This window comes from Microtus ochrogaster, chromosome 8 (genome assembly GCF_000317375.1).
Source record: "Microtus ochrogaster isolate Prairie Vole_2 chromosome 8, MicOch1.0, whole genome shotgun sequence".
Taxonomy (NCBI): domain Eukaryota; kingdom Metazoa; phylum Chordata; class Mammalia; order Rodentia; family Cricetidae; genus Microtus; species Microtus ochrogaster.
This window is the reverse complement of record NC_022015.1, coordinates 21,448,542-21,462,087: the sequence shown is the minus strand read 5'-3', so window position 1 is coordinate 21,462,087 and position 13,546 is coordinate 21,448,542. Positions and strand designations below refer to the sequence as shown.

Here is a 13,546-nt window from a genome sequence, read left to right as displayed (position 1 = left end):
TCTCTCTCTCTCTCTCTCTCTCTCTCTCTCTCTCACACACACACACACACACACACACACACACAAATAAATATATTTTTGGTGATGTCACACTGGGTAACAAACTTGCTAGGTAAACCAGGCTGGTCTCAAAATCACTGAGAGCTGCCTGCCTCTACCTCTCAGTGTGGGGATTAAAGCTACCTTGTCTTCCACCAGGCAACCAACAGTTTTGGAACTTTATGTGCATTCAGTTAGCAAACATACAGTGATTCTATAGAAAACTTAGATGCCCATAGCATGTTTCCCATGAAGAGAAAGGGGAAACCATGCTGGGACTCGTTCCTAAGCCCACACCCACACTGAAAACCAGAGCCTGCAGAGAAGCCCTTACAGAAAACAAGCTGGGCAGTAGGGGCACACACTTTAATCCCAGCAATGGGGAGACAGAGGCATGTGGATGTCTGTGAGTTTGAGGCCAGCCTGGTCTGCAGAAAGAGTTCCAGGATGGCCAGGGCTGTTAGACAGAAAAATCCTGTCTCAAAAACCAAAACCAAAACAAAACAAAATGTACATAATCATACCTGACAACTGGTTTTATGAAAATCATTGTAAATCAATAAAATCCTGGCATTGGATCTTTAAGAAGCCACCACAGGCTAAGGCTTGTTCTCAAGAAACAAAAACAATGGCCTGGACAACTCAGCAGAAAGCTCAGCCTGAGACCCAGGGGCACAGCAAAGCACACGAAGGATTCTGGGGCTTAATTTGTATGTGGACTATCTCCCTGATAGTCAGATACACAGCCACGGGCTAAGTTAGCACCTACAGACCAGGCAGCAATAAAGACAGAACTGGATGGACTTAAAGCTTGCATCTTGGAACCCAATGTAAATGAGGTTTGTAGGAGAGAGAAGCACTTGGTGAAAACCTGGCAACACGAATGGTCTGTGTGTTTTAGCTTCCAATGAAGAGAAAGTGGGATCTGCTTTGAGGGAATTACTCCATCTACACATCCAAAGTACAGAGAAAAAGACTGTTCAGACCCTCAATATCTAGCATGTTATTATTAATAGATCTTTTTAAAGCAGGAACTCTAGTTACAGATGTGCAGAAGACAGTCACTGGCCCCTACTAATCAGAAAGTCAAATTTTACTGCTATTGCAAAGGAGGGAGTAAGCCAAGCATTGATGTGGGATTCCCCTCTGTATGCTGTGAATATGCTTTATTATTACCATTGGCTAATAAAGAAGCTGCTTTGGTCAATGGCTTAGCAGAATAAAGCCAGGCAGGAAATCCAAACAGAGATGTATAGAGAGAATAGGTGGGGTCAGGGAGATGCCATGTAGCTGCCAAAGGAGAAGGACCCAGACCCTTACTAGTAAGTCATAGCCTCGTGGCAATACACAGATTAATAGAAATGGATTAATTGAAGATGTAAGAGCTAACGAGAAATATGCCTGAGTTATTGGCCAGTTGTAATTAATACAGTTTCTGTATGACTATTCAGTTCTGGACGGCCAGGAAATGAACGAGCAGTCTCTGCTTACAAAGCATGGAAGCGAAGGCCTTTAGTCCCAGCACTTGGGAGGCAGAGGCATGAGGATCTCTGTGAGTTCAAGGCCAGCCTGGTCTACATAGAGATTTTCAGGACAGTCAGGGCTACACAGGGAAACCCTGTATCAAAAAAAAGGAAAAATAAGAAGTAGCCCATATAACTACTAAGCACTGGGAAAGGGTGGGAGAAGAGGATCATTACACCCTGCTAGTAATAAACGGGAACAGAAGCTACTGTGTTCCTCAAGTAAGTGTTTGCTAGCTGAAAATGCGAATCTGAGGCTCTCACCACTTCGAAGCTGAGGACAACCTTGAGCTTCAATCGTCCTGCTTCCGTCTTCCAAGCGCTGAGATCGTAGGCATGAGATGTGAGTGATTGAACCCAGAGCTTCATGTATGTGAGGGAAGACTCTACCAACTGAACTACGGGCCCAGCTTGGGCGGCCACCTAAACACCTAGAACTAGACTCTACCTTGTTCCACCACTATTTTCACAACGCCAGTACCAGTATTCCCATAGATCTTTGCAAGAGGTTTTAATGAGTCTTCACAAAGCATGCTTGCTCTAATCTTGTTACAGGTGTTGAGTATCACAGTTACTAACAAATTATTTTTAAGATTTAGTTTTGTGTGTGTGTGTGTTGCCTGCATGTATGTCTGTGAGCACACGGGTCCAGTGACAGGTATAGAGAGTATTTAATGAATGTAGCTGGTTGGTGTGCATCTAACCTTGTGAGTCCTCTTGTACACTTTATCTTGAGAGTCCAACTTCTATCGAGGCACACAAATGTATACTTGTTAAGAGGTACAATGATGCTTGTTATTTTTATTGGTATAAAGTGGTCTCAGACTTTCATAAAATAGGCCAATTCCTATTTGACATTTTTTTTAAACAGAAACACCCAGTTTTGAGTGTTATTTAAAATAATGATGCAGCTGATCCATTTGTATGCTGTTCTGTTTTATTTCACTTTTCGAGACAAGACCACTTTATAGCCCAGGCTGCCTGGAATTCACTCTGTAGAACAGATCCATCTGCCTCTGCCTTCTAGGTCCTGGGATCAAAGGCGTGTGCTACTATCACCTGACACTGGAACTCTAAATATCGCCCAAGCTGACCTTAAACCCAAGCAATCTCTCTGCTTCAGCCTGCCAAGGGCTGGAATTACAAGTATGAACCACCATTTCAGGCTTGAATTTTTTAAAATCAAGTATCATATCTAAGGGTGGGCGGTGATGGCGCACGCCTTTAATCCCAGCACTTGGGAGGCAGAGGCAGGCAAATCACTGTGAGTTCGAGGCTAGCCTAGTCTACAAAGCGAGTTCCAGGACAGATAGGACTGTTATACAGAGAAACCGTGTCTTGGGAAAAAAAAGGATCATATTTAAGCATTTTTTATGAGTGATTTTTTTCCCCAGCACCCTTTATTTCTGTACCAAATGTGACTGCGCCTTGCACTGAAACTGCCATGCTTGATATGATCAGGTCCACACGTTATGGACAACTGCCAGCCTTAACTGTGACAACTTATCAACCCCAGAAGGTTAAGAAGTTAAGTCCTTAGATCCTAATAGGGACTCCAGCTTACCTAGGGTCACAGTCAATTAGGGCCCAGCCCCCATGGAACTTCTCATCACCCGGCAGCAGCAACTTCATGTAACTCTGTAAGAGCTGGCTGATGAGCTCCTGGTGGCTTCTCTGGTTTTCTTTATGCAAAGCTTCATGCTCTTTCTCCTTGGTAAATATGGAATAAAGATCTTCTGTCACTGGGATGCCTTGCATCAAATCTAGGGTAGAAGGGTTAATACTATCATCATCTTAGCTTCACTAATGTATCTTTTAGAAAACAAAGAGAATCCACAACCCCAAACAACAGGTATCATAAAAGAAAGCATAAGTGTAAATCTTTCCCACCTTAAAGTAGGTTCAATTTTTTAGACTGGATACTAAAAGTATAAACAACAACAAACAAATTGGATGTCATCAAAAAGTTTTGTGTTTCTGGAACTATTTCAGGGGTGAGAAAACTGAGCTTTCCCTGGCTTCATTCACGTCCTCCCTGGGGCCTGGTGACCCCTAGCACTGGTGCTGGCAAACTCTGGAAACCTTCTCATCAGCCACTTCCTACTGTGTACTGTGTGCAGTGCTGTGCACTTCTCTCACAGGCTCTGCCTTCTCCATTTCTCCCTGGCCCTGGGAGAGTCTCTACTGCACAGGAGGATGGACCTTTCAGATGTGAATGGTACTTACCCTGTGCACTTGGGTGAGGAGTCTGATTGGTCACGGTTAGTACCTAACAGGAAGATGGTACTCCGGGTGACAGGAAGCATAATCCCACGGGGCACAAAAAGTTAGAACAGATACTGTGTATAGAGCATGTGAGACCAGGGAAGACACAGCAGCATACCCCTCTTACATATCCTATGGAGGAGGGTATTGCTCAGGAGGTGCAGGAGAGGCCAAGAGTCTAGTCTGTGCCTGATGATGAAGGAACTGGCCTTTCAGGTCTTGTGAGAAGCCAACTTGGCAGTGGAAGTAATGGGCAAAACCCAATTCTGAGCGGAAGCTGCTGCCCACCTGTTAATAAGGGACTAGCTCTCTGCCTGCTAGTTAGTGTGGACTCAGGGGAAACTGATTTGCAGGGATAAGGCTCAGTGTGAGAGATCTAAAACAAATCAAAAGTTATTTTGTGTATGTGATTTTTCAATAAAATTTGACTTTTGCAAATTAAAAACAAATTGCATTTCAAAATGCATCATTACAGAAGTGAAAAAGTCCACAAATACACGAGAATATTCACAACTCATTCATCTTGTGGGGGGATTTGCATACTTAATACATAAAGAACTCCTAACCACTCGGCAATACAAAGCCAATCCAACTTTAAAACAAACAAAAATCTCCGGCGGTGGTGGTACATGCCTTTAATAGTGAGGCAGAGGCAGGTGGATTTCTGTGAGTTTGAGGCCAGCCTGGTCTACAGAGCTAGTTCCAGGACAGGCTCGAAAGCTACAGAGAAACCCTGTCTCAAAAAACTTAAAAAAAAAAAAAAAAAAAAAAAAAAAAAAAAAAAAAGACTTCCTCCCAATGGGGCATACAGCTAAGGTTTTAATACACCATTATGAGTCTATGCCCTATGAAGACATCTTGGACATTGAGATCTCAGGCAGCTTATGGGAAAAAAGACCTGTCAGCCACTGGCCTCACCAAAGGACTAACAAGCTTCTACTACTACTGGTCTCTCTTTCAACTGTGAGGAGACCAAGACAGACAGCTGAACTCAGAGCCCAGGTTAGAGTTACATAATAAATAGGCACATTAACCGACGAAGGAAGACATCTTTTCCCCCTTTCAATAAACTACTTAAATCCAAATTTCAGCTAGATGTGGTGCATGACTTCAATCCCAGCACTCAAAGACAGGGAGGTGGATCTCTCAGCTTGAGACCAGCCGGGTGGAGATAATGAGTTCCTGGCCAGCCAGCACTGCAGGGTGAGATCTTGTCTTAAGAGATCCAAGTATCTAATCATACCATGTACTTCTCATTTCCGGCAAATAAATCCAACGTTTTTTGTTTTGTTAGTGAAGATTAAACCTAGGGCCTCCTATTTGCTAGGTAAGTTCTCTAAAACTGAGTTAAAACCCAGTTCTGAATCCAGCTTCTTTATATTAGATTTTTCCAATTCCTACCTGGTGTTTGGTTAGTGATATGGGATTCCCTTCTGTGTGCTGTGAGTACGTTTTATTGCCATTGATTAATAAAGAATCTGCTTTGACCTATGGAAGGGCAGAATATAGCCAGGCAGGAAACCCAAACAGAGATACAGAGAGACAGTAAGTGGAGTCAAAGAGATGCCATGTAGCTGCTGAAGGAGGCGGATACTGGAACCTTACCAGTAAGCCACAGCATAATGGCAATACACAGATTCATAGAAGTGGGTTAATTTAAGATTTAAACACTAACTAAGAATACGCCTAAACTATTGGCCAAGCAGTGTTGTAATTAACATTGTTTCTGTGTGATTATTCAGGTCTGGGCAGCGGGAACAAAAGAGCAGTCTCCTTTTACAAAATGGCACCAATGAGGGCCAAATGTATCCACATAAAACCTGAGAGAGCTTGGGAAGGAATTCTAGACACAAAAGAACAGAGTTAAGTATGGCTTCTTGGTAGCAGCATTTTCTTGGATAGGCTCTGTTTGCTGGCAGTGAGCAGAGGCATGTCTCATTTAAGAGAAGGCTTCCTGACTCGGCATTAGCAGTAAAGACTGCAGTTCCTTTAAAAAAACAAAAAAACCAAAAAAACCAGCTTCCTGGTTTGTGCTGGTGGCACGAATGGCTCTGGCTCTTTCAGAGCATGCTCACAAGCTTCTTGGTGGCAGCATGAACCAACTGCTTCCCAGAGAGGTAGTGAGCATAGCTCCCCCCTGGCGGTCCTACCTAGAGCTGGTGGCAAATGTACCTCTGCCATGTTAAAAGACCAAGAGAGGTGGAGCCAGCATCCAAGGCCACTGTGACCACACTGCTTACCTTTTTTTTTTTTAATTGATTTTTATTAAGCTCTACATTTTTCTCTGCTCCCCTCCCTGCCTCTCCCCTCCCCTTCAATCCTCTCCTATGGTCCCCATGCTCCTAATTTACTCAGGAGATCTTGTCTTTTTCTACTTCCCATGTAGCTAAGATCCATGTATGTCTTAGAGTCCTCATTGCTGTCTGAGTTCTCTGGAATTATGATTTGTAGGCTGGTTTTCTTTGCTTTATGTTTAAAAACCACTTATGAGTGAGTACATATGATAATTGTCTTTCTGGGTCTGGGTTACCTCACCCAAAATGATGTTTTCTAGATCCATCCATTTTAAAAGTGCCCCTTGTCAGAAAATGATTTCAGATACACACTAGGACAGATTCTGATACAAAAGGCTTCTAAACGAGACACAGTGTGTTTAAAAAAATGTATGCAGGCTTGGGAGAGAGAAGAAAAGTATAGACAGTTATAAAAAGAAGTAAATCACCTTTAAAAATAAAATAAAGTCTTTAAAGAAACAGTAAAAGTAATATAAGAGTACAGACAGTCATAGACTAAAGGAGTAAAGATGACAAAAAATATTAAAAAGCAATAGAGTAAAAAAATGCCACGTAAAGATGGAAAATACACAGAGTCTGGATTATGTATATTATTGTGTTTTCTTTGAATTTTTTGACAGTGAATGAGTTAACTACAGAGAGACATTTCATTGCATGGGCTGCTAAGCCAACACACACACACACACACACACACACACACACACACACACATACACACACACATATATTTTTAAGGTATCTTGACTTCAAAATTTGACTCTAAGGATATGTTGCTTTGGAAAAGAGGTTCTGCTTTTGTTTCCATAGAAGATGCTAACTTGTGGATTCCGTCCAGGTTAATGTGCTTTGATGGAACAAGATCCCCTGAAGGTTCTCCATGAACCCCAAAAATACTTTGTCCAACAAACAGCGGGAAGTAGCTTGAAGAAAACTATGCCTAAATTTCCAAAATGACTGTTTATAAATGTTTATTTTCATTCAAAGGGAGTTGGGTATAAATCATTAATGGTCACAGTCAATCTACTTTTTTTAAGAAAAGGAGAGATATGATATAAATAGGAATACTTTGCATTGGTATGGATCTTGGTCTATTGATACAAATTTAAGGTAGATTTTGTTACACTGTGAATATGTATTTCTGCTCTTGTTTAAGACATTATGCAGCTCATTTAAAATGTAATGTATAATTTAAAAATATAGATTAATAGATAGTCATCTATAATAATCAAACTTTTAGTAATGTTAGCTAGGTTTTCTAGATATACAGAGACATATTTCAGTTAGATAATCTTCAACACTTCAAAGACATACAGAATATGACATTTAAGAGGTTTTAAAACTTAGACTTTTCTCAACAGTGAGACATGTCTGCTTCTGGCAGCACCAATTACTTCAGAGAGGTGGATGGGCATAGAAAAAATTCTTTTTTTTTTTTTTAGATTTGTTTATTTTGTTTACAGTATTCTGCCTGCAGGCATGCCTGCAGGCCAGAAGAGAGCACCAAATTTCATTACAGATGGTTGTGAGCCACCATGTGGTTATTGGGAATTTAACTCAGGACCTCTGGAAGAATAATCAGTGCTCAACCTCTGAGCCATCTCTCCAGCCCTTGAAGAAATTCTTTATGGAATTTGCCTTCACTGTGACAAGGCTAGGTATTTGGGCAAGAAACTGTTCTTGCCTGGACTGCTTGACAGTTTGTTGTATGAACTGGTCAAGCAGGACCCACAGAAAAGTGACTGCTGAACTTTCCAAAAGACAGGATGGTCCTTCAGGGTTCCTGTTTTATAGAAGAAACTGCTAGACATTCTGCAGGACAAAGAAGTAAGCAACTGATGAACTTTGCCAGTACAAGGCAGAACAGATCTTCATATTTTCTGCTTCACTGAAAAGTCTGCCAGATACTATGGGCCGTAGGCTGCAGATGGATGCCCCAATGTTACAAAAGAACTTTGGGTGACTGTCCAGGCAGTAAGATGTCTCTGTCAATTCTATAGTTTTGGAAGTTCCTTACAATGCACCTTCTGTTTACTTGGTAATATTATATCCTCTGGGGGCCTTTGATGGAGTTGAAGACTAGATAGTTATAATTATAGTTTTCCTTAGTTATGATCCTTAATTTGCCAAATGTAAATGGACTAAATAGTTTAACCATAATTCTTGCTTAATAACTGTTTTGTATATGCAATTTTACTATGTTAAAGTTAAAACCTTCCTTTTTATTTAGACAGAAAAGGAGAGATGATGTGGGATTCCCCTCTATATGCTGTGACTATATTTTATTACCATTAGTTAATAAAGAAGCTTTTTTTTTTTTTTGGCTTATGGCAGGGCAGAATAAAGCCAAGCAGGAAATCCAAACAGAGACACAGAGAGATAGTAGGAGGAGTCAAAAAGACTCCATGTTGTTGCCAAAGGATAAGGATGCCAAAACCTTACTGGAAGACCACAGCCTTGTAGTGATACACAAATTAAAAGAAATGGGTTAATTTAAGATTTAAGAGCTAGCTAGGAATACACCTAAGCTATTGGTCAAGCAGTGTTGTAATTAACATAGTTTCTATGTGATTATTCTCGGGTCTGGGCAGCTGAAATGAAAGAGCAGTCTCCACTTACAGGCTAGGGTTATTTTATGTGTGTTAAAATAATCAGATGAAAGAAACAGAAGTTAAAAAATATTCTTAGGGGCCATAGATCATTCATGTCATATTTGTTTCTGACCCAAAACACTCTACTTTCACTTTAGTCCCATAAAATAACATTTTCTTGAATAGTAAATTAACATATTAATGCAGGAATATTATGGGTAAAATCTACATTCCTATTTCCTCTTCTACAAAGTCATCAGTTGGTTCGGATAACCCGTAAATGTGGTACCTTAATACCCTGTTAAATCATGGTTATGGAAAATAGTGGTGTATTTGGATGATAAATGACTCTCAGGAAAAGAAGAAAACCATCTGTTTACATGGCTTGAGCAATAGGAAAACCAATGCATCATGAAGATTCTGCATGCTGAGGTTTGGGTACTGCACCCATACACTGGGAGCTTCAATCCTGTTCTTCTATTACATGAATAACAAACTGACTAACAAATGGAATTATGTTTCCTTTGTTGCTCCAGCTGAAAGCATTTGTCAAGTGCTAAGCCTGGGAAAATTTGAACTTGATATGTTAGGTAAGGTGCTCAGTGTAGAAACACAAGTACATTTCAAAACACAATAAAGGCAAGAAGCTGAATTCTGCCAAATAGAACTCCCAGAAGGAACTACAGTCTTACAGAAAGAGGACCTTTCTGTTCTTACCTATGACAGCTTGCCTGTAAGCATCCTTGAACCGACTGAGGTAGTACCTATTTGCAGAGTTAACTCCATCTTTCATAACTCCAGCCAACTTCCTTTCTCCTGTTCTTGTAAAGTCACCCTATCAAAGAAAAGGCAACTGTGGAAATTTATTCAGATTTGAGAATGTTCTCAAAATTTCTTTGAGACTTTCAGTTCAAGACAAGAACTCTATAGGCTTCCAAGTTATAAAAGTCTTAAATTAAATTGTAGTTAATTTAAAATATGTAGTAGCAATTGACTCTGATCTACGCAGACCAAATATCTATATGCAATATTTATTCATGGAATCAAGTGTTCAGTTAGATGGCCCCTTTAGGGCAAAGCCATTCCTGGAAACTTGTAGAAAGAAATTTCTAAATAGAAAACAATTATTTGACAAATACTAAAAAGATAAAAACATATTTTTCAAGGCTCATACTGGTATAAAATCAAAACTAAAATTTTAAGGGGGGAGGAAGAGATTTGAGACAGCCCCAGTAGCCCAGACTGGCCTTACTCTGTAGCCAAGAGTGACCTTGTACTCTTGATCCTCCTGTCTCCACATCCCAAAAGCTAGAATCACGGGCTCGCACCACCATACCCATGAATAGAGGGGTGGTGACTTAGAGCTATTCACAGATAAAGAAGGTCCGCTGCTTTCCCTGCTCCAACCCACTGTTTTTATACAAGACAGTCTCAGAAACAGGTGCTCTTCTCCAACCTTGTTGGAGAAAGTGTGTCGCTCAGAGTGGGTTTTGAGTTTCAAAAGCCCATGCCCCAGTCTCTCTCTGCCTGTGGATCAGGACATAGCTCTCAGCTACGTCTCCAGCACCATGCCTGCCTTGCCTGCTGCCATGCTTCCTGCCAGGACGGTAACAGAACAATCCTCTGAAACTTTAAGCCAGGCCCCAGTAAATACTTCCTTTTATAAGAATTGCCTTGGCCATGGTGTCTCTTCACAGCAAGTTTAGGACACAGGCCATATCCTAAAACTGACAGTTTAGGAAGAACATCCTGCCAACAAGCTGCCCACTTTCCAGAAGTCTTAGAACAATATCACATACAGATAGCAAGGCATGCATGTAGAATCCACAGCATTCTAACTCAAAGGAAGAAAAGGAGGTAGCGCCTGGATAAGGAATTCTAAAGCTCATTTTCCTTAATTATTAAAAATGTTTTCTGGGGGCTGGCTTAGTAGTTAGGATTTGCTGCTCTTGTGGGGGGCCTGGGTTTAGTTCCTAACACCTAACTCAGGTGGCTCACAACTGCTTGTAACTCCAGGACTAGGGATCTGACATTCTATGGCTTCCTCAGGTGCCTAAATGTTTATGATGCACATAAAGTCACACATACATACATGGAGCCAGATGAGATGGCTCACTTTTGTAATTCCACCTGAGGGTGTACAGTACCATATGGCCTACATAGAGGCACTGTCATAAAAATAGGACAAGTTTTTATATTTATTACTTAACCAGAACCCACAGAAGCAGATGTCTATCGAGTCCTTGGTCCGAGTTACTTTGTTTGCTTGGGTTTTGCTAGGAATCAGCTCCGGGCCTCACACATTCTAGGCCAGTGCTCCACCAAACAAGCTACATTTTGTTAGAAGAGATATGGTCCTAGATGAAATAGTAGCTTTGAGGAAAATCAACATAAACCTAATTTAAACACTCAGCCACTTCCTATTGCCCATGAAGAGTATCCACATGTTGAGAATTCGGTTGCCAGCAACTGTATTTACATTGAAGGTTCTATGAAGAACAGTTCTGTAGGCTCTTCAAAACACTCAACCCATTAAACAAAAACCAAGACAGCATGCCTTCAGCACAAACTGTGTCAGGGAACAATCCAAGCCTGCATACCCTATAAGAGTCTGTCTCAGTGGGCCTATTATCTCCACTGGACAACTAGCAGAACCGAACAGGTGTCTTGTCCAAGGTCATACTTTATAAGAGGCAAGATTAAGATTCACACTGAAAGCAGACAAAAGTATCCCAGGATAGGTCAGGTCCAAGTAGGCATGTCTTATTTGTATGCAGCTTTAACATGAATGCATGGCCAGGCATGGTGGTACACAGGGAGGCAGAAACACGAGGATCTCTGTTTGAGGATGGCTAGGACCATGTAGTGAATTCGAGGACAGTCAGGGCTACATAGCAAGGCCCTGTCTCAAAATAAAATAAAAATTTTATATTTCTAGATTCCTTTGAAAAACTGGAAGATGTAGCAACGTGGAGCCTCAGAAAGGACAATCTTCTCCAGGGACAGTACACTCCCATCATGTCCACACAGGCCACTACGCCCTGATCTAACGGTGGGCTCCTGCAATAGTCGGTCATTCCAGAAAGAAATCAAGTGCACAGACCCATCATCTGAGCCCAGATACCTTTTAATCAAAAGCAAGATTGATTTAGAACCTCAGATAAAACGATCCCCAATGTCCACTACACAGTTACCTTCAGAGCAGCTGTCCCGGCATACTGTCTGCTGATAGAGTCACCATTGTTAGCCCACATTATCTGGTAGATCCGATTGCATTTCGCAGGGAGTGGCTGCTCTGGGGGCATCACACCGAGTTTTTTAAGCTAAAATAAACACAATGGTGGGTAGATGATGGATGAGAAACTAGAGCAGGAAATGTATTCTACAGAGAAAGAAGACGAGCTGCCATATAGTTTAGGTTCCTCTATAAAAGAAGTGTTTTCAGACTTTATTTCCTTAACTATAGGTGTGTGTGGTGGGGGGTGTTCATGTTATAAGAACACTGGGCAGTCAGAGGACAACTTTTCGGAGCCAGTACTCCCTTCCACCATGTGTGCCCCAGAGAGCAAACTCACGTTTTCAGGCTTGGTGGCAAGTACTTTACCCACCAAGCACCTCACTGGTTCCCTCAGACTTTATTTTTTATTTTTTTAATATTTATTTATTATGTATAAAATGTTCTGTCTGTGTATATGCCTACAGGCCAGAAAGGGCACCAGACCCCATTACAGATGGTTGTGAGCCACCATGTGGTTGCTGGGAATTGAACTCAGGACCTCTGGAAGAGCAGGCAATGCTCTTAACCTCTGAGCCATCTCTCCAGCCCCAGACTATATTTTTAAGACAGTCTTGCTATGTAGCCCAGGCTTGCCTAGAGTTCTGAATTCTCTGGACTCAGGCTCATGAGTGCTGGAGGACAGCTCATTTCTTAAAAACTAAACCCCTGGCAGATATGGTGGTGCACACCTTTAATCCCAGCACTCAGAAGGCAGAGGCAGGAGGATCTCTGTAGATTCCAGGATAGCCGGAGGTATATACTGAGACCCTGTTTCAAAAACAATTATTATTAAATGAAGTATTACTACCAATTACTATAACTGAATAAATATAACTAAATGTTTACATTGTTGTAATTTTTTTAATGTATAGGCTACTGCTACTATTATATTTTGCCTGTTCCCATCCTCCACCAGCCCCACCCTACCATCCTGCCAGTGCTGGCCAAACACAAAATCACAGCCCAAAATAAAAAAAGTGGGTTTTAAGCTCAGCGAAAAATGGAGAAAAAACCCCCAAACAACTACATAATACCCCAAACAGATTTAAAACATTTGCAAGTTGAGTATTTAAGAAAATGCCACTACATCTACTTCTACTAAGTTATATTTTCCAGGTTTTTATGCAAGACAAATAGTCGCATGCTAAAAAATGTTCCACAAAACATTTGAACTTCCAAACGATGTTGCACTATTTACTCATGCACGAAGCGCAAACTATTTTAAGGTGAACACTTGGAATCAAAGGGACTCCGGATTACCTGATGCTCCATGACCACTCGCGCAATGGCAGCTTGGACCACGTTGGTGCGATCTAGGCAATCCATGCAATTGACTCGGAAAATTCCTTCTTGCTTACATATTACCCCAGCTTGATCGACCCTTTAAAAGAAGCATGAGATTAATTTACAACTCCAAAAGGTTTTCAAGAAACACAGCTCTTAAAAACATGCAACAGCAGCAGCACTAGCTGGCAACGGCGCAAGCAGAGCCATATACTGCAGGCGTGCTCTGCAGACTCCACTGCTGAGGTGCAGAACACCCTGGCAGTAAGGTATTGC

At 41.4% G+C, this 13,546-nt stretch overlaps 1 protein-coding gene across 2 annotated transcripts in view; it reads right to left on the bottom strand.

The window, feature by feature from the left end:
- Window positions 1-13,546, bottom strand: part of Inpp5f (inositol polyphosphate-5-phosphatase F) — an 83,108-nt gene that overhangs the window by 10,150 nt on the left and 59,412 nt on the right. For both annotated transcript variants that reach the window (XM_013347870.2, XM_005351350.2), the window contains 4 exons: window positions 13,247-13,367; window positions 11,904-12,032; window positions 9,427-9,544; window positions 3,127-3,325 (listed from right to left, as the gene is read on the bottom strand). In XM_013347870.2, coding sequence (XP_013203324.1) covers window positions 3,127-3,325; window positions 9,427-9,544; window positions 11,904-12,032; window positions 13,247-13,367 — 567 coding nt within the window. The remainder of the gene's footprint in view (window positions 1-3,126; window positions 3,326-9,426; window positions 9,545-11,903; window positions 12,033-13,246; window positions 13,368-13,546) is intronic.